Source organism: Lissotriton vulgaris, chromosome 8 (genome assembly GCF_964263255.1).
Source record: "Lissotriton vulgaris chromosome 8, aLisVul1.2, whole genome shotgun sequence".
In the NCBI taxonomy this organism is placed as follows: domain Eukaryota; kingdom Metazoa; phylum Chordata; class Amphibia; order Caudata; family Salamandridae; genus Lissotriton; species Lissotriton vulgaris.
This window is the reverse complement of record NC_141696.1, coordinates 425,697,498-425,717,111: the sequence shown is the minus strand read 5'-3', so window position 1 is coordinate 425,717,111 and position 19,614 is coordinate 425,697,498. Positions and strand designations below refer to the sequence as shown.

Below are 19,614 nucleotides of genomic sequence, written 5' to 3'. Positions count from 1 at the left end.
TTTGTCCTACGTTGCCATACTTGTATTCGTCTGACATCTCTGCAGCCAGTGGCACAGCAGTGTGCTTCTACTCTCCCGTTCTTTGGGCAACCCTTGGAGTGCCATGAGGGTAGTGAGTGGTCCGCATGAAGTCTGAATCTGAGACTTTTGAAGGCTGTAGGTTTGGGGAAGCGTGGAGAATGGCGTAAGGCCTTCCGCCCTTTCCAGCAGCGTTTTTCCTCCCAGGAGTTCTCTGTGGTCCCGGGCCGCCATTTAATAATTCACAAGTATATTGTGTGCATTCGCGGGAGAGATTGATGCTCCTCGGCGAACAAGGGCCGGCCGGGTCTAAGACAGTCTTCGTTTGTCAGCCCTCCCCCAGCAATTCCACAGGTTCGCTCGCAATTCCAGCTGCGCGAGTTCCGAGCGGAGGCCGTTACCTTGTTAAGAAGAAGGGAGATAAGATGTCCCTCGGTCTCTAAGAGAGGGTCTGTACTCACAGTGCTTTTGGGTGCGAGAGAAGGACCAGAACGAGTTCAGGCCCATTCTGGTTTTGCGTTAAGCAAATGGATGGTTGCTGTCTTTACGCCAGATTTATCCTAAGCTGCAAAGTGGAGACTGGCTGTGCGCTATGGAACTGCAGGATGCGTACCTCCAGGTGCCCATTGCACCGAAACATCGAAAGTTCCTGCGCTTCCTCATCGGCACCAATCACTATCAGTACAACGTACTACCGTTTGGACAGAAGTCTGCACCCAGGACTTTTTCGAAATGCATGGCTGTGGTAGCAGCGCACCTGAGAAAGAACAAGGTGTTTGTCTACCCGTACCTGGACGATTGGTTGAGCAAAGCCTCCACCTTCCAGGAAGCTTAATTGCAATTCAAAGGACCGCCGTCCTGCTGAACCGTCTGGGGTTGCACATAAATCTGTCCAAGTCTGTCCCGATTCCGGTACAGTGCCTGCAGTACTTGGGAGCCTCCATCAATATGCTGTCGGCAAGCGTGTCTCCCTCGGAGGAGAGACGCTTATCCATCCTTCGGAAGGCTCAGGCTCTCATAGTTGCTCCATCTACAATAGTGGGGACGGTGTCTTCTCTACTGGGATCCATGGCCTCTTGGATCTTCCTCACTCCGTGCGCGCGCCTACACATGAGGCCGCTACAGGAATGTTTGGAGGACCAGTGGGGCCAGAGGAAAGGTTGTTGGGACGACCTGATTCAGTTGTCTCTTCACGCCCAACAGTCCCTGAGATGGTGGTGCTCAGCAGAGAATATCCTCAGAGGGGTTTCTGTCCACAAGGACATCCTGACTCAGACTATCGTTGCGGATGCGTCTCTTTTGGGCTGGGGAGCGCATTCAGACCATCTACAGATCCAGGGAACATGGTCTCCGACAGAGTCCACGTATCACATCAATTTCCTGGAACTCAGAGCTGTTCACTTGGCAAGGAAGTCCTTTCATCTGTCCTTCCAGACCAACTCCTTGCTTGTGCAGACGGACAGTATCACCTCAACAAGCAGGGGGGCTCGAGATCGCGCACGCTGTCACAAGAAGCGCAGGCGATCTGGCACTGGCTGTTAGCCAGAGGACTGTCGATAACGGCAACTTATCTGCCAGGTGTGCAGAATGTTCAGGCGGATGCCCTCAGCAGGTTGCTTCACGAAAACCACTAATGGGTCATAAACAACGAAGTACTCGGAGACGTCTTCGCCAGGTGGGGCACTCCAGCCGTGGATCTGTTCGCCACCACCGAAAACAGCAAATGTCGAGACTTCGCATTCAGGTGTTACCAGCAGGGAATGCGTTATGGATCAACTGGTCGAACAGCTTTCTGAACGCTTTTCCACCCATTCCCCGGATTCCGACGGTGCTCATCAAGCTGGCTCAGTCCAGGGCGCGGATGATCCTGATTGCCCCGGAATGGCCCTGGCAGTGGTGGTTCACGGACCTGCTTCACCGGTCTCTCCTTCCTCACATACGGCTGCCGTGCCGGCAGGACCTTCTCGCGAAGTTCGGGGGGCAGAGGGTGTAGCCCAATCTCTCGTCTTTGAGTTTGGCGGCATGGCTCCTGAGATAGTGCAATATGGCCATTTGAATCTCCCGGTAGATTGTATGGACATACTGAAGGAGGCCAAGAGACCTTCCACTAGGACTTCTTATGCTTACAAGTGGAAGAGATTCTGCATCTGGTACAAGTCCAAGAACTATGATCCAACAACATGTAAGGAAGATGTCATCCTTCCGTACCTTTTACATTTGGCGCAGGCTGGCCTTAATTTTCATTCCATTAAGGTTCATCTCGCTGCGCTGACTGCCTACAGGAAATGCCCTTCACAGACTTTCTTCTTCCAGATCCCTGTGATCAAAGATTTTCTGGAAAGCTTGAAGAAAGTGTTTCCTCCTGTTCGTCTTCCTTCGCCTTCATGGGAATTGAATGTGGTGCTGTCCAGACTGATGAAGGAACCTTTTGAACCTATTCATAAGGCTTCTGTACAGCACCTGTCCTGGAAGGCGGCGTTCCTCGTGGCCATTACATTGGCCCGCAGGGTGAGTGAAATCCAGGCGTTGTCTTGCCAAGAACCTTATACCGTTTTCATGCTGCTAAGGTTGTTATGCGTACTCACCCTAAATTTCTTCCTAGGTTATTTCTGATTTCCATGTGAACCAGACCATAACTTTGCCTACGTTTTTACAGAATCCTTCCTCTCCAGCGGAAAGGTCTCTACATTCCCTGGATGTTAGGAGGGTGTTGAAATTTTATCTGGATAAAACCAAGGATATCCGTAGGTCAGACCAATTGTTTATCAATTAGGGGTCAGTCAGGACCGGTCTCGCTACCTCAAAACAGTCCATCTAGAGGTGGATTGTGTCCTGCATACAATTGTGTTATCAAAAGGCTATTAAGACCTTAGGGGGTAAACCTAAGGCTCATTCCACCAGGGGCAAAGCTGCCACGACTGCTTTGCTACGTAATGTTCCCATTGCAGAAATCTGCAGGGCGGCCACTTGGAAGTCGGTCCATACCTTTGCTAAGCATTACTGTCTGGACACTGATGCCAAGGCAGACGCTCAGGTTGGGCAGGCTTCGTTGGGAAATCTGTTCGCACAGTAGTGGTGTTTTACTTCTTATTTCTCCACCGCCGCTTTGGTGTGGGGATGGGCTTGCCATTCTATTCACTAGATTATGACTATACACAGAGCTCCCCTACTATAGAAGGCGTAGTTTGTGTCCTGTATCTCCAGTTCTGTAGTAGGGGTATCTCTGTTATAGTCATAAGCGCCCGCCCTCCTCCCCGGTGGAGAAAGATGTTCATGTTCGGAATGCTAGAGGTCTGGCGTTATACGCCTTCAAAAAGAACTGAAAGTAAATGGAACCTGCTGTGCATTCTGGGATACTCAGAGTTCTAGAAAGTTTTCTTAAAGGCACAGTATCCCTTTTTGAGCCACATAATGGCAGCCTATGGGGCTTGTCTGCCCACCCCTTCCTCTCTATCATTCCAGAGGCTTTGTTGGTAAAAGGGGAGGTTTTTCTCTATGAGGAAAACCTGGCAGTCTGTGCTGTTTGTGGATTTGGTGGAATGTCTAGTTGAAGTACTGGACAGTGTAGCCTGTGGATATAGGCTGCATTATCTGTCTTTAAATTCTCTCTTAAGTGTCTGTGCAGGACTGCATTTTTAGACAGCTTAAGAGATTATTTTTTGATTGCTCCGGGGTCCACGCTCATGGGCGGGACTATTCACTAGATTATGACTATAACAGAGACACCCCTACTACAGAACTGGAATAACAGGGCAGAAACTACTCCTTGTCAGTCTTCAGTGTAGCCTTTATAGTGCTGTGGAGTTCGTAATGACAACCTCCCAGAACCATATACTCTTAATGGCATCACTGCACTTACAGTGCCCAGGAATGGCCTAGGTACTGTAGGTGCACAGGGCTCCTACACCTGTGCCCACACCACTGGCATAGGGCACCCAGCTAGAGGGGTGACTGACGTATGCTAGGGCAGTGGGTTTGTGGGCATGGCACACAGGGATGTGTGCCATGTCGACTCTTTGTTTAGTTCTGTACTTAGACAAAGGCAGTGTGTGGGTGTCAGGGTGCATGGCCCCTAAGGGTGGCACAATAAGTGCTGCAGCCCTTAGGGGATTTCTCTGGTCACCATGCCTGGGTACCTAAAGTACCATTTACTAGGGGCTGACAGGTGGCCAGCGATGCCAATTGGGTTTTGTTTCAACACAGCTTTAGGAAAGGAACACAGGGCCTGGGCACCTGGTTGGCAGATGCTCAGGGCACACTCAGTCACAGCACATCAGCAGTTCAGCAAAAAATTGGGGCATACCAATGCAAGAAAGATGGCACTTTCTCACAAACCATATTTCCAATTTTCCCAAAGTGTGTTTATGGACTAGCCCAATGTTCTTACCCAAGGTTATATCTCCTTTCCATTTAATCAAACTTTAAAGTTACCATTTTTCTTTCCAAAACCAGAGACAATTGCAGAGCGTGCTTTACAACTAATTGATGTTAAACAGGCACTTCTGTACTACCCAGAACGTACAAAACCCTCCAGAAAAACACAACTATTTGTTTTGTTTTCAAATCCACATAAAGGAAAGGTTATGTCAGAATCAGGAATAGCATGATGGATTGTCAAATGTATCCACATTTGTTTATGCTAAAGCAAAACAAACATTACCAACTATGCCAAGGACTCAGTCGACAAGGAATAAAGGAGCAACCATAGCCTTTTTAGGGAATATCTCCCTCAGTGACATTTGGAAAGCAGCTACATGAGTGAATCCACATCCATTTATGAAACATTGTGTGTATGTTCAAGCAAGACAACAAGCCCTAGTTGGACAAACAGTCCTTCAAACATTATTTCAAACAAGCGCACCATCTCATACCTAAAGCCACCGTGAGAGGGGTACTGCTTTGCAATCTATGCTTAGCATGTGTATCTGCAGCCAACACCTGCTGCGAATGGAGTATGTTACTGCCCTGTAAGCATCTATTCGTAGAATGTAGTGCTGCAGATTCACATGCCCCTCCCGCCTTCCCAGCAGGTATTAGATTGTGAGAAGAATACACACAAATACAGCATGTTCAACAGCAAATGCTAACTTATCAAACTATATCCTCACTCCGTATATTTCAAGGGGAAAAAACATTATCTACAAATGAGTTGTTGAATACATGCAATACCTCGAGGGGAGGAGAAAACGACGCTGATCATAAAACGTCCTCAAGGAAGAACAACTTGCAAAGTCTGGGCCCAACTCTAGATGGCAGGAGTATGCACAGCATGTGAATCTGCAGCACTACACGCTAGAAAAATATGCTTTTATGGTAAGTAAAATACTCTTTTTATAAGTATTTATTTTTAGAACTAATAATTATACAGTCTTTACTAATGAAGTGTTTACTTTGTGTTAGGTTTTGATTGTAGCATTCAGATCATTGATTCAGGGGACATTGATGAAGCTTAATAGTGAGTTCTCATATTTTTTCAGGAGCTCGATGGGCTGATTGAAATCAACCGTATGACGCATAAACTACTAAGTCGATACATGACATTGGATAGCTTTGATGCTATGTTCAGAGAAGCCAACCACAACGTGTCTGCCCCTTACGGCAGAATAACTCTCCATGTCTTCTGGGAGCTTAACTACGACTTTCTCCCAAACTACTGCTACAATGGGTCCACTTACAGGTGAGTGGAATAGTTGTGTTTAGATAGATGTATGCTGGAGGTGGTTATTTATCTTCAGGCACACCTGGTTTGTCGTTGCCTGCTTTTAGAACAGAGTATACATTGTTCTGATGGATACTTGTACCTGCCGACTCCTCACCTTTTTAATATCCCCAGGTAGCAGACTGGATCCTGAGAAATGGCATTAGCACTTCTACACTGGCATTCGGCTCCATTTTGGTGTTGTGTGCGACCTCGACTTAACCTGAGCCATGTAGTGCCACCCTATGATCATTTTCCCAGCGCTCTTCAATGAGGATCCGGAGCAGCTTTCTGTGGAACTTTTTCTACAATAGTTAGCTTTTTGCAATGCTAGACAGGATATTCTCACCTAAAATGTTAGATTTCAAATCCTGCCATTTCTGCCATGGACACATGTCCATTTTGGCCCCTCTATTTTGGGTGCTTGGGGGCCTAAGCATAATTTGAAATAATGCCAATAATGCGACCTTCGTGCACTCTAAAGCCATAAGCGAGCGGGAGACGGAGCTCTTAATTGCACATGTGCGTGACGAGCACCAGCTTCTTTCTAAAAGTTATCAAAAGGGAAGCACAAGCAGTGGCGTAGACAAGACGATTCCTCGGTCAGATATCATTCTCATTTAAGGGTAAGTCCACACTGCTTGAGCTACCAAACCTTCCTCCGAGCCGGATTTGGTCAAGGTCACCTGGACGCCGGAGCCAGCTTTAGTTTCTGCACCGATGCAAGTGCCCTACTTAGGCACCAACACGCTCCCCTCTGTACCCTGAGATTCTGTGCCCAGCTCTAATGCAGCATAGTTTATTGTGTTACCCAAGCCATGTTGGCACTCTTTCATAGTGCCCCAGTTCCTTCTGGTATTTCTTTAGGCCCCATGGAACCTGATGAGCCTTTGATTTGAATATCCCTACTGGTACTACTTAGGGTACTCCACCAACCGTGCCAGAGCTGTAGTGATGCCAAGACTCCGTCTGTAGCCTCTCCCTCAATGCCAGCTCCTTAGCCCATACTAAAAACAAGGGACATTCTCATGCACTCAAGGATGCAGTTGCAGACACTGATATCGAAGGCCCTGTATAGGAAGAGTTTTGCGTATGGATGAATATTTCCAGCGCATGAATGACATTTTCTGTGTTGGCTGGGACCATATACAAATGCCTCAGATCATCCATTCTGGCAGTAGTAGCGAGCTAGCCAGCTTGCTAGCTCTCACCAGCATGGACGTAGCCGATTAACGGACTATCCAAAATGTAATGACCTAAATACCTTACCCAAGGTAACATTTGAGTGCTCTTTGGGACCACCTTCTGCAAAAGTGGGTTATTTTACTGCAGTCCTCAATAAAATTGCAGAGGTCCTAGAAATACCTCTACCCATGGGGGAAATAAGGGCAGCCTCCTGACATAACTCCTTTACATGCTGCTTCATCAATTGAGCTCTTTCTCGAGTTCAGCGAACGTCTGATGAAACATATTAAAGCCACACTGGTCAAATTACCTTCCACCAAGGCTATGGGCAGACTGATTGCCCGCTCCCATCCACTGGCCAAGAGGAAGCCAACCTTCCTGTCAACCCACCATTGTCTGAACGCCTGGTGGTTCATGTATCATACTGTATAAAGCATCTTCTAACCTGGAATCTAAGAAAATAGAATACATGTGGGAAAAATGTTTCTCCTCAGGAAGTTTGACTCTCAAGTAACCATCACCCCCTGCCAGGCAAGGTACCACCCTGCCCTGTAGTAAATGGTACAGATGGTTGTGCCTGGTCTTTTGGATCATCTTATGAATAACTTTGCTTTAGTGGACCATGACGGAGAAGATGCTATGAAGCAGATCCTGAAGGTTGTTCTGGATCCTGTGGATTAATTGGCAAGTTTCATGGGTTCTTCGGTGGCCATTACACAATATGTCTGGCTCTGCTTGAGGAACTTCTCGTGTGGGATGTCCAGGTGAACCTAATGGACATGCTTTTTGATTTGTCCTGCTTCTTTGGCAAAAAGGTTGCCTCAACTGTGAATTGATGTAAACAGGGAGGAGTCGCGGCTCATTCCGTAGGGCTGGCTTCCCCTGCAAGGTGTAAGCCTTTTTCCCCGTGCCAGCCCTCCCATTCCTTCCAGCCCTCCCAGCCATTTCAACAACCTAATGTATTCCTGTAGCAATACAGAAGCCAAGATGGAGTTTAGTAGCTGGCAAGCTCAGCAGTTACCTTCCTCCTCTCCTGTCAGCCGTTAAGTTGCTGTAGTTTTCCCTCAGGGTAGCAAACGATTCTCGGGGGAATAGTGTAATGGGTTGTCAGGCCATCAGGATCAACCAGTGGATCGTGCAGCTTATAGAAATGGGTTATACCCTTCCCTTCCAACACTTTCTCACTTCCATTCCTCCAGTTTATTTCATCAGCTACGTCTCATGCTAGACCTCACTATCTTGAATGTATTTCTTCATTAGGAGAAATTAAAGGTGTTGACCCTAGCATAGTTTCTTCTGGCTCTGGAACTAGGAGACTGGATGGGGCTCTCGACTTGCAGGGCCCATGTTTCATGTGGAGAAGTGTGGCTCACTGGTTAGAGCAGGCAGACCCTGAAGCAGAGGTCAGACCCGGGACCAGGGTTTAATTCCCGACGCGGCAGGGTCTTGAGCTCAAATGTCCACGGACTCGATAATTCTCGCTTCGGTGCCTGACCTAATCATGGGTTCACACTCTGCAACTCTGGGTATTAAGCTTGCTTAATCTCCATAACGGCCCCCGCGGCGGGATGCCTGGCTTTCACCTTGGGGATGCCCAGTAGGGGCTATCTCACAGGGAAAAGCCAGGACGGGTTCCCAAGGCAAGCGCTTAGAGACCCCTGGGTGATAAGCGCTATATAAATCCAATATACAATACAATACAATACAATGTTATGATCCATCAGTCCCACTGGAGGTACCTGCCCTTTGTGGTAGGTTCCACCCACTAGTACTTAGCGTCCCTCCCGATGGGGTTAACATCAGCACCTGAGTCTTCACCAAGAGGATGGCAATGGTAGTAGAATATTTGTGCAGGACCGAAATCTCAGTAATCCTGTACTGATGAAGGCGAATTTGCTGTAGCTAGTGTCAGACCCTCTGAACACGACAGTATCTCTGCTGTTTTACTTGGGATTTTTCATCAGCCTACCAAAATCACACCTGGAGTCCTCACGTCAGCTTGCATTCATAGAGGTAGTGCTGGACCCTACATCTCTTGGAGCTGCTCCCACACCCCCACCTAAACAGTGCTTTGCTACTTGCATCCTCCTTGCCATTCACCCTGGCTGCCCCATGCAGGCCATCCACTGATGCCTTTGCCTGCAGTGGTTCCAACATGGGAGTGATGTGACGGACAACAATAAAATCCACCTGAAAAGAGTGACAGGCCTTCAGTGATGGTCTATGGAGGACAATCTCATCTTTGGGAAATCCTTGTGCCTGCCACAAGCAGTGCCCATGCTGGTGACTGATGTATTCACTTGGTTGGGGCAGTCATCTCCAGGTTCTGGATATCAGGACTTTGGTCTGCAGGGAAGCAGGGTTTTCACATCAACCTGCAGGAACAATTTGCGCTGAAGGCTTTCCCACCCACCATTTGTGTAATGTGTCCAAAGTTTTATGTACAACACAGCAGTGAAGTGTTACATAAACTAGCTGTACAGTGTGGGGTCCCGCCTGCTGTGTCATGAAGCTCTAAGGCTGTGGATATGATGTAAGTGACTATTCCTTAGAAAGGGGTGCTGAGATGGATCTGTGAGGAATCTCTATGTACCTGGAGTATTTACCAGAAGCATCGTTGCCAAAGGTGAGTACCTGTTCAAAGCATGTGTTGCTGTAGATACACATGCACTGCATACTCCTGCCACCTAGTGTTTTGCTTGGACCTTTGCACTTTGTTTTTCTTTGAAGAAGTATTTTGTGTCACAATTATAGTGACTTCTCCCTTAGCTTGGAATGTGCATGGGCATCACCTCCATTTTTAGAATCTGAATGTGTATCGATGGGGCTCTGTGTTCAGTGTGAACAACGCAGTTTTTGAGTCTTCTCTATTCATCTTTTTGACTCCGTTAACATTGAAAAACACTTCAAAGACGATAGATTCCAATTTTCTTTGCAAATCACTGTATTAGAAGGCTAAAAGATTCTGCATGTGACAGGACCTTGGGCCCACTTTGGGGCTTTTACACCTTCCTTCAAACTTTCTGGACGAAAATGCCCCTGGAGTGATGGAAAGAAAACCTTTTCAATATTGTCCACAGTGCCACTCCAAGTAAACTTAGAAGGATCACCACCAAGTCTGCAACCTCTGTCTCTCCCCAGAACACGTTGACAACATTTGTGGTCATCCTGCTGTACCTTTAGGTCCAAAAAGACCCTTTGGCACCAACAGGAGCACAGGTGAACCCATAGAATGCAACCCCAGGAACCGGTAACCCCTGACATTTTTGGGTAGGACGACATCAAGGCACAACAGGGGGAAAAGTCTGGACAAACAGAACAAGAAATTAAATAGTTGTCTCCAAATGTCGAGACCGGGTTCTCCTCGAAGTTTGAGGAAAAAGAGCAGGAAGAGCTCTGAGTCGCCTCCAGTACATCAAAGATATTGACTGTGAGCAGTGTGTCCTCTGAGGGCCACCTCAACCCAGCCCAGCGGTCTTGAGCTGAGGGCGACAACTCCCACCGTAAAGGCATGGCCTCTAGCCCTGGATCTCAGACGCTCAGTAGCCACACCACTGCCTTTAAGCCATGGTCGGCACCGAGCAAAAACTTCTGAGCTGAGACAGACCCTGCCTTCGGCACAGGCCTTCGAGGCAAAAAGATATTTCAGGGTCGGCTTCAGTACTGAGGACTGTAGCTGCAAAGAAACCAATTCCGGCTCCGAAACCAACTTAGACACCAAAGCCAAGTTCAATGTTGAAACAAGTAGCGAGTACAAGAACCAAGTCCATTTCGATGTTGAAATAACTCTTGATTCCGAGACACCAGTCAGCGCTGAAAAGAGCATCTTCTACTGCATCAAATGATTCTAAACAAGATGAGCTCCATACCCAAACAGGAACGCTTTTTTATTCATCCCCAGACATGGAGAATTGGATCCAAGGCTCTGACAAAATGAACATACACTCTGCCTAAAAAAAGAAGGTTAACATTTGAAGAGGAGATTGCTTTGGCTCCTCCAGCACCCCCAAAGTATTGAAAATACCAAGATCGCAGCACCAGTCCTCCACCTATTCCACTTACTCCTGAGGCTCCACCATCTCCTCCATCACCCCCTCCTATGCACTTCCTAGAGGAGTCACCTCAATCTTCTTTTGTGGGGAGCCCAATCTACCCTCCACACCCCAATGATGCACTGTATGAACCTGGTTTATCAGAAGAGCTATGAAAGGATTACACTATTGACTGACCGGGATGCAAGGATACCAACGTTTATCCAGTGAAGCCATCCTCACCAGATGACACGATCTCCTATCACAAGGTCATACCAAGGCCGACCACCTACTAGAAGGTGAGCATAGACGTCCTTAAGGAAGTAGATGGCTTCCTTGTGGAGACTTTTCTAGAACATATCACATGGTCCAGTTTCTTCCCATGTTAAAGGGAATGCTAAAATCCTCAGCAGAGACCTGTAATGAGCCTATTAAGGCCAGAATTGTCACCCCTCCATTTGAGGACAAAATTGAGGCCTCTGAAAATGAACCATCTTACATTCAGGGACAGTTACTATTGGATTCATTAGTAGTTCAGACCACGTATAAGCATACAAATGCATAGGGCACATAAGGCACTCCCCCTCCAAATAAGGAGAGCAAAAAGATAGATACTGTGGAGAAGAGGCTAGCAGTACAAGCAGGGTCCCATTGGAAAATTGCCAGTTCTGTTGGTTTGCTCTTCAGATAGGACCGTGTACACTGGGATGAGTACACATTGTCCTCAAACATCTACCAGAAGAATGTAAACAAAGGGGTGAGGAACTTGCAGTGGAAGGGAAGACCGTTTTCAAAGCAGCTATTCTCTGTGCCCTTGAACTTGTTTATACAATGGCAAGAGGTATCAATACAAGTGGAATGATAAGGCGACACCCTGGCAGTGAGTATCAGACATTAAACCAGAGGTTCAACAACATTTACTCAACGTGCCTTTCAATGGCAAACACCTCTTTGAACTCCAAGTTGACCGAATGTTGGAAAAGTAAAAAAATAATAATAATAACAGACACTGCAAAAGCCATGTGTGCTCTTCACAGCTACTCCTAGGGGCTTATTTTGCAGGCCTCCATATACAGCAAGTACTAAAACCACCTCTTCACACACCCTCTCAACCTACCAGAGACAGCAACAGAGCTTCCGTCAACAGTTGCCGAAGAGATATATTCTAGAGTCGGTATAGAAACACCAATAACAGAAGGACAGTGTCATTGTTTGCCTCTAGTAGTAAGAGATGGTGTGGAAATTCCTTAATGCCTTTCTGCTAACTCCCCTAAAACGCAGGGTGTTCTAGATAGTTAGAGGATCCAGCAATTAGAAGACGATCGTCTGGACTGCGCCCAATGCCACAAATTTTGGTTTTTCCGTCCCCACTACATTACTCTGCAGCATTCCACCAATCTCCATACCTGGAATGCATATCCCCATGTGACACAGAAGGAACTTTCGCCTGCACCCACTGTCACTTCACATGCATCGTCCCACCCACCATCACCACACAAACTACACACAGCACCCCACCCTGCTCCCTCCTACAAACACGCACCCCATTATCCTTGGCCTTCAGCCCCATCCACTAATGGTCCAGTTGCGTTTGGGGATGCTCTATTGTGTTGTAATTACCTGAAGTGTTCTTCTAACCCATCCTTATTATTCTGCTGTGGATGCCTTTTCCTGTGTTCTCTACAATATTTCTGTTAGGGTGTCTTCTTCCTCACCAACATTTCTAACAGCCAGTACCTCTCTCTCACCTATAAATGCTGGCTAGTCCTAGTCCGGGATCTATCTTGGACCAGTTCGCAGACCCTCCCCCGAGGATTCTATTGCTTTGGCATCTAATTCAAAGGTAAGGAATCTGTGGCTAGATGTCTCTAGCAGATGAATTATTTACAAACTTTTGGTAACGCCTTATCTGGTCGAGACAGCATCTAGCCACTAATTCCTTACTGACCGCGCCCCCGCTCTGCTAACTGGGTTGTCTTGTCCTTTCCTTTCCCAGATCCCTTCTGACATTCCTCTGCCTTTCAGTTTAAAAAAAAAAAAATACAAATATTAGATCAAACGTTTTATATAGAAAATCTGTTTGGGCACACTGTTTACTAGCAGTTTCTATAAGAGGCTCTGTGTTTAAGCACGGAATGTGGTCACGGAAGAAACTGACATCCGCGCATCAGGAGAGGGCTTATATGGACTCTGTCGGTGTCATATCCGTTGCCTCTACCTACGAGCAGCAGCACTGCTGTAGAAAATGTTCCTGATCCAGCCTGGGGATTATTAAAATGTAAGAAATCTGTGACTAGATCTACCAGGTAAGTCGTTACTGAAGGTAAGTAACTTCTGTAGTTGAGGGATCTCTGTGTATAGTCATAATCATGGGAATAGTCCCACCCATAGGCGTGTACCCCGGAGCACTTCAATAGAAATAGTCTCTTAAGGTGTCCTCTTCTGCAATCCTGCATAGACACTTAAGAGAAAATAAAAGACAAATGATGCAGCCTGAAACAATGCTACACTGGCCAGTACTTCATCCTGAAGTGAAAGAGATAGCCAGATAACAATTAAATGTAATCATTTTGCTAAATTGCACACATAGAGAAACTCCCCTTCACAAAGATCCCTTTTTTCGTGATAGAGAGGAAGGGCTGGACAGACAAGCCCCATAGGCTGCCATTATATTTCTGTAAATGGATACCGTGCCTTTAAGGAACCCTCCAGAGACCCTCGGTATCCCATGATGCACAGCCAAAGGCCAGTTACTTTCAGTTCTTTTTTCCGGCACCTGCTAGCAGGACCCTGGAGCATTGAGCTCTACCTTTTGTGGTATATCTTCATATTATTGAGCTTTTTTGTTAGTTTGAGTGTTTCACTCAACGTCTTGGGCCTTTACCTTCCTTTTACTGTCTTTTTGGGGCAGTTAGCCCACATTTTCTTGTCAAAATGCCATCTTTGTTTGACAAGTGCCCAGAATGTGGCAGGACGAAGGCCAAGTCGGACTCTCACAGAGTTTGTATACTCTGTCTTCCTACGTATCATGTTCCTGACTCCTGTATCATCTGTAAGTCCATCTCCAGGAGGACCCTGCGTGACAGGGAGAAGATTCGCTTTCAAGGCCTGGAGCAGAGAAGACAACAGGCTGCAGGCGAGACATCTGGGCATGGAGAGAGCCTTTCCTCTTCCACAACCCATGCGTCTGCCTCTAGGGGGCTCCCCAGTCGAAAAAAAGCCCAGTAACTACTCCGGTCCCGGTCCCAGTCGACGACGACAGCGTTGATGTCGAAATCAGGTATGACGACGATCTGATCCCCTTCGACCCAGGTCTCTGGGTCTCAACGACGTCGAAGATCAGCGTCGAGAGGAAGGACGTCGAGACCTCGGACGAGGTCGACGTCAAGGACATCCCAGACGACATTGACACATAGTCGTCGATCTGGGTCCAGGAGATATCGCGCTCGCCGTCAAGGCGACACCGCTGTTCGCCGTCCACTCTCAGGTTGCCATCGACGAGAAGTTTGACGTTGTGCAGAAAGTCGCCGTCGAGAAGACTGTCGAGGAGAAGTTTGACGTCACGTAGAAAGTAGACTTCGAGGAGACGGTCGACGTCGAGGAGGTACCATCGGAGCTCTGTCACAGTCTGTGGTCAGCCTCTCCTCTTCTGAGAGTTCAAGATCGCAACATCGACATTCGCCATCATGGGGCCCGCTTCCAGAGCTTCCTCTTCGAGGCCTGCTCACAAGCCGAGGAGGGTAACTTCTACCTCACACTTGGAGTATTCCAGGACCTATTTTCTGACCAGGTCACCGCAACCAGCTCAGCCTGTGGCTCCTCGTCAGTCACCGCTGCGACCTTGGATGCCTACTCCGCTGCTGCCTCCTCCTCCTCCACCTCCACCACCATCGTCTCCTCCGCCTCTTCCACAGCCACCGGTGGCTCCAACTGTGCCAGTGATCCCGGCGGAACCAAGAAGGCCAAGATCTCGATCCCGGCCAAGACATCACTCTCGCAGCCGGCACCGGTCTTCTACCAGATCTCGCTGTTGTCGTCATCACGAGAGGTCACGTTCCAGATATACTAGAGATACAGAGTCCTCTAGTGGAGGAAGTTACTCGCCTACCCTGTCGGATTCTCCACATCCGAGAGTGTCACCTGTCGATGACATTACCACGGTTCAGGAGGTTCTCGTAAGGGGAGCGTCGAAACTGGGCATTGCACTGTCCAGGTCTGCCCCTACTACATTGGTGATCTTTGAGACACTACAGCGGAAGCAAGACTCTCTGCCTCTGCTTCCTTTGGTGCCTGGGTTGGAGGAACCGGCAATAGAATTGTTCCTGATGCCTGCCTCAGTGAAATCGGCACCCTTGAGGCTTCAGAAGAAATACCGCCCCCTGGACTCGGACCCTACCTTCCTTCAGGCGGACCCGTCCCCCCCCCCACCCCCCCCCTTCCCTTGCCCTCCCCCCCCCCCCCACGGATTCAGTCATAGCGGTGGCGGCGAAGAAGCAGCACTCTATTGCTCCTTCGACCACAGTTCCACCGGACAAGGAAAGCCGTAGGCTTGATTCTGCGGGGAGGAAAGTCTACAGCACTGCAGCAACTTCGATGAAAGCAATGAACTCTACTGCCCTCCTGGGCAGGTACGACCGCTCTTTGTGGGAGTCTCTTCAACAGTTCATAGAACTCCTGCCTAGAGACAAATGTGAGGATTTCCAGGAGGATCTCAATGAGGGTCTGATGGTCTCTAATTAGATTATCAGTGCGGCTGCGGACACCTCTCTCCTTGCAGCCCATGGATATTGTCGTGGTGGGACTCTGCGACGCCATTAATGGTTGCATCTCACTTCCTTGAAACCGGAGGCCCAGCAGCGCATCGCTAATCTCCCATTTTCGGATTCCACCGTCTTTGGTTCCCATGCGGACGAGGAGATGGCTCGAATGAAAGCTGAAGTTGAGACTCTCAAAGATGTTGGCTTGGAAAAGCCTAGGGAGCAGCGTAGGAGTTTCCGCCCCTACCAAACGGTTCCAACGCGGACAGGGCTGTCAGGCTGGACAGCAGCAACAGCAGCAGCAGTTTCAGCGGCAACCATTTCAGAGAAGTCAGAGAGGTAGGGGTAACCAGCAGTCGACATCGGGGAACAAGGCCCCCGCTGGTTCTAAGCCCTGAGAGGTTACTTCCCCCTCTACTGTTACCCACTCCGGTGGGGGGAAGCATTCAAAATTACCTGGCAGAGTGGAGAAAGATAACTTAGGACAATTGGGGGCTGAATATTGTTTGTAATGGATACTGTCTACGTTTCATCAGCCCTCCTCCATCGATTCCACCAGTTCGTTCACAATACCTATTGCACGAACTTCAAGTGGAGGCCGATACCCTGTTAAGAACAAGCATTTGCAATGCAATAGGTCTCGCATTAGGAAAGTTTGAGCTATTGATATTGAAAATGACAAATTTGTTATTTATGTGTTGCTTTTGAAAATAGTTAAATTAAAAGCTTTGTCATTTACAATGCTAATAGCTACAACTTTCGCAAATGTGACACCTATAGCATTTTCTTTATTGAAGTGGCCATAAACACAGGTAATATATCCCAAAGTGCTATACCCCTAAATTTCCAGCTGCAAATAATTTAGGTGAAGGTAATAAACAACATTTGGTGTGTTTTTTCTGTATTTTATGGTTTGTAAATTAATTTGGTGGGGGAGGGGCGGAGGAGAAATCGCCTTTTACGGTATGTATACAACTTTGTGGGTTCCCCCCCCCCCATATATTGTTTGCGAACTAGAAGGAAAAGACAGTACTGCATTTTACCGTAAAGCATTTGGGAGAGAGAGACAGACTTATAAATGGCTTCACAGCACCAATAAATTAGTCAAAATGAAAAAGCATGAACATACTTTGTAATAGACTATCAACACGATGTGGAATGAAACGATTGTAGTCGCTTAGTAAACAAGAGAAAGGAAAACTTAACATTCAGAAAAGTTACCTTTTCAAACCACTCTGCATCTGCCACCGCGCCTTGCATTGTTAAGTACTAAGATACATCCAAAAACAATTCTCACATTATCCCCTACTACTCTGTCAGTTTTCTCTGTCGTAAGACTGTGTCATCAAAGGAGGCCGGACTTTCAGCTTTAGCATGGCCAAAGCCGGTAATGTGCTCCAGCACTCCCGAAGATTAACTCAATTTTTAGGTTTTGCTTAAGCTCCTGCTCCGTCCCTGAAATCTATTAACAAACAAGACAACAGCCTCACCAACATTCCCAGGTGCTTATGGGTCAGCAAGCTTAACAGGACGGGCTACAAACAGTATCCCCAAAAATAAAAGGGCAGCCAAATCACAAACGACGCCAGACAAGTAGAAGGCTGCAGGAGCCATCTGGGTGAATAAACTAAGTAATCACTGCGCTCCACCTCACGTTGAAAACTAAGGCTTTTACTACTAGAGTAATGATAATATGTGACGGGTAGTAGGTCCAAAGCTCTAGCAGTGACACCCACGTTGCTTTCATGATCTCATCAGGTGGCTGGTTGCAATGGCCGATGCTGGGCCACTGACACCTCTGCACCAGCACACAGATGGTGTATTCATTTTGAGTAGTGTGGAGCGATGCTGCAGCAGGGTAAAAACGTATTCTGCACTTCTGAAGAGCTTAGAACCCACTTACTTAAACTACCCTCGCTATGCAACCTCTCCGAGCCGCAGAGGTGTCCTGCTGCTACACCAGTTCCCCATGCATCTACACATGACGCTCTGTGATTTACGCCTTCACTTTCGCATCCCTTCGGCCTCGGGTGCCCCTGAATCCGCCATGATCTCAGTCTAGTCCCACGATGTCTGGGTGTAGCAGCCACTATCCACACTGAGTGGCGGGGCTAGGTGCCATTCCAGCAGCATTCGGTAACTTCAGGCCACGGGTGCAGGGGCGGAACTTCTTTCCTTTCTTAAAACAAGAAAAGAGCCCGGTGAGTGGGGGGTGTGTGCGCGTGTGTGGGTGTAGCTGTGTGTGTGCGCGTGTGTAGCTGTGAGTGTGTATATGTGGGGCTGTGTGTCTGTGTAAGGGCATCCTGATGTGCCTGCGTGGATGTATGTATGTGTGTGTGTGTGCGCATGCGCGAGTGTGGCTGTGTCTGCGCGCGATTGAGAGAGGCTGTGAATGTGGGACAGGAGATATGCACGGCGCCGGGCTTGGAGTGCGCGCCTACGAGGTCAAATCGCCAAGGAAAAGCGCGTAACCATCCCCTGTCCGCCATTCCCGGCAAACCCACAACAATAGGTCTTTCGCTGGAGCAGCGCTATGCGCTGCTAACACCAGCGAGACCTAAAAAGGGCGATAGAACTGGTTCCTCCTCCTCAAAGGGGAAAAGGTCTATACTCCAGGTTCTTTCTTGTACACAAAAAGGACAAAAATTAATTAAGACCCATTCTCGATTTGCGATCCGCAGAGAAAAGTTCTGCAGGCTGTCCCTGCACCAGATTTATCCTCCGCTGCATCAGGGGGACTAGTTATGCGCCATAGATCTGCAAGACGCGTACTTCCATGTACCCATTGCAAGGAAGCATCTGAAGTTCCTGCGGTTCTTAGTCTGCACCTATCATTACCAATATACAGTGCTTCCATTCGGCCTGTAGTCTGCGCCCAGGACTTTTTCAAAGTGCATGGCGGTGGTGGCAGTGCACCTGAGGAAGAACAAGTTGTTCATTTATCCGTACCTGGACGACTGGCTGATCAAAGCCGTCACGTCTCAGGAAGCGCAGCTACATTTCAACAGGACGGCCGTTCTGTTGAATCGTTTGGGTCTTCATATTAACATGTCGAAGTCTTAGGGGAGGAATGGGTCGGGTTCCGATATACTCACCAGGTGCGTGACTTACTACAAGGGACCTGATGTACGGGTTAAGACTAGTGGGTTTAAATGATGTGATCTGAATGGGACTATTCAATACGAACAGTGGATGGCTACAGTACAAGTGAATTGTCATTTGAATGGGACGGGAGTTAAGTACCCAATGCATTTTCAGCATTTCAGGGGGGGGGAGAGAGGAATAGTGCAACAGTATCTAAAACAACATTCTCCTGATGTGGTACTGCTACAGGAGATGCACCTGGTGGGGCAGAAGACCAAGGCCCTCACTAGATGGGGGTTTAAACTCTTGGTCCATGCTGATTACACTTCTGGGTCAAGGGGGACAGCAATTCTGGTAAAGAGGTCCGTACCCCTCATGGTTCGTAAGTTATGGACAGATTCGGCGGGGAGGTTCGCAAGAGTAGAGACCCAATCGGATGGTAGGGACCTCAACATAATTTCAGTCTATCTACCGCCTACTCTGGGTAAAATAGCTTTGGAAGACCTAGGTAGGAAGCTGACGGGACTACAGGAAGGCACATTGATTATTGGAGGCGATTATAATATGACACTAGATGACACAGTCGACCGCCATCCACTTAGGTCAAAAGCAAAATCCAATACCTTAATGGCCGACTTTATGAAGGTGTTGGGATTGGTGGATGTGGGCCGGGCGCTCCAGTCCACGGACAAGCTATTGACCTTTTTCTCTAACATGCACCAAAGCTTATCACGTATTGATTATTTCCTCACACACTTGTCAGCGGTAGCAAATTTTGTCAAATCCTAGGTTCTACCAAGGGGAATATCTGACCACTCCCCGGTCAGGATGGAGTACATAC

The 19,614-nt window shown here is 47.9% G+C and overlaps 1 protein-coding gene across 2 annotated transcripts in view; it reads left to right on the top strand.

Annotated features, from left to right (window-relative positions):
* The window catches only part of LOC147697124 (cytoplasmic FMR1-interacting protein 1), a 533,654-nt gene that overhangs the window by 249,134 nt on the left and 264,906 nt on the right, over nucleotides 1-19,614 (top strand). For both annotated transcript variants that reach the window (XM_086934191.1, XM_086934192.1), the window contains exon 22: nucleotides 5,496-5,695. In XM_086934191.1, the coding sequence (XP_086790317.1) occupies nucleotides 5,496-5,695 (200 nt within the window). The remainder of the gene's footprint in view (nucleotides 1-5,495; nucleotides 5,696-19,614) is intronic.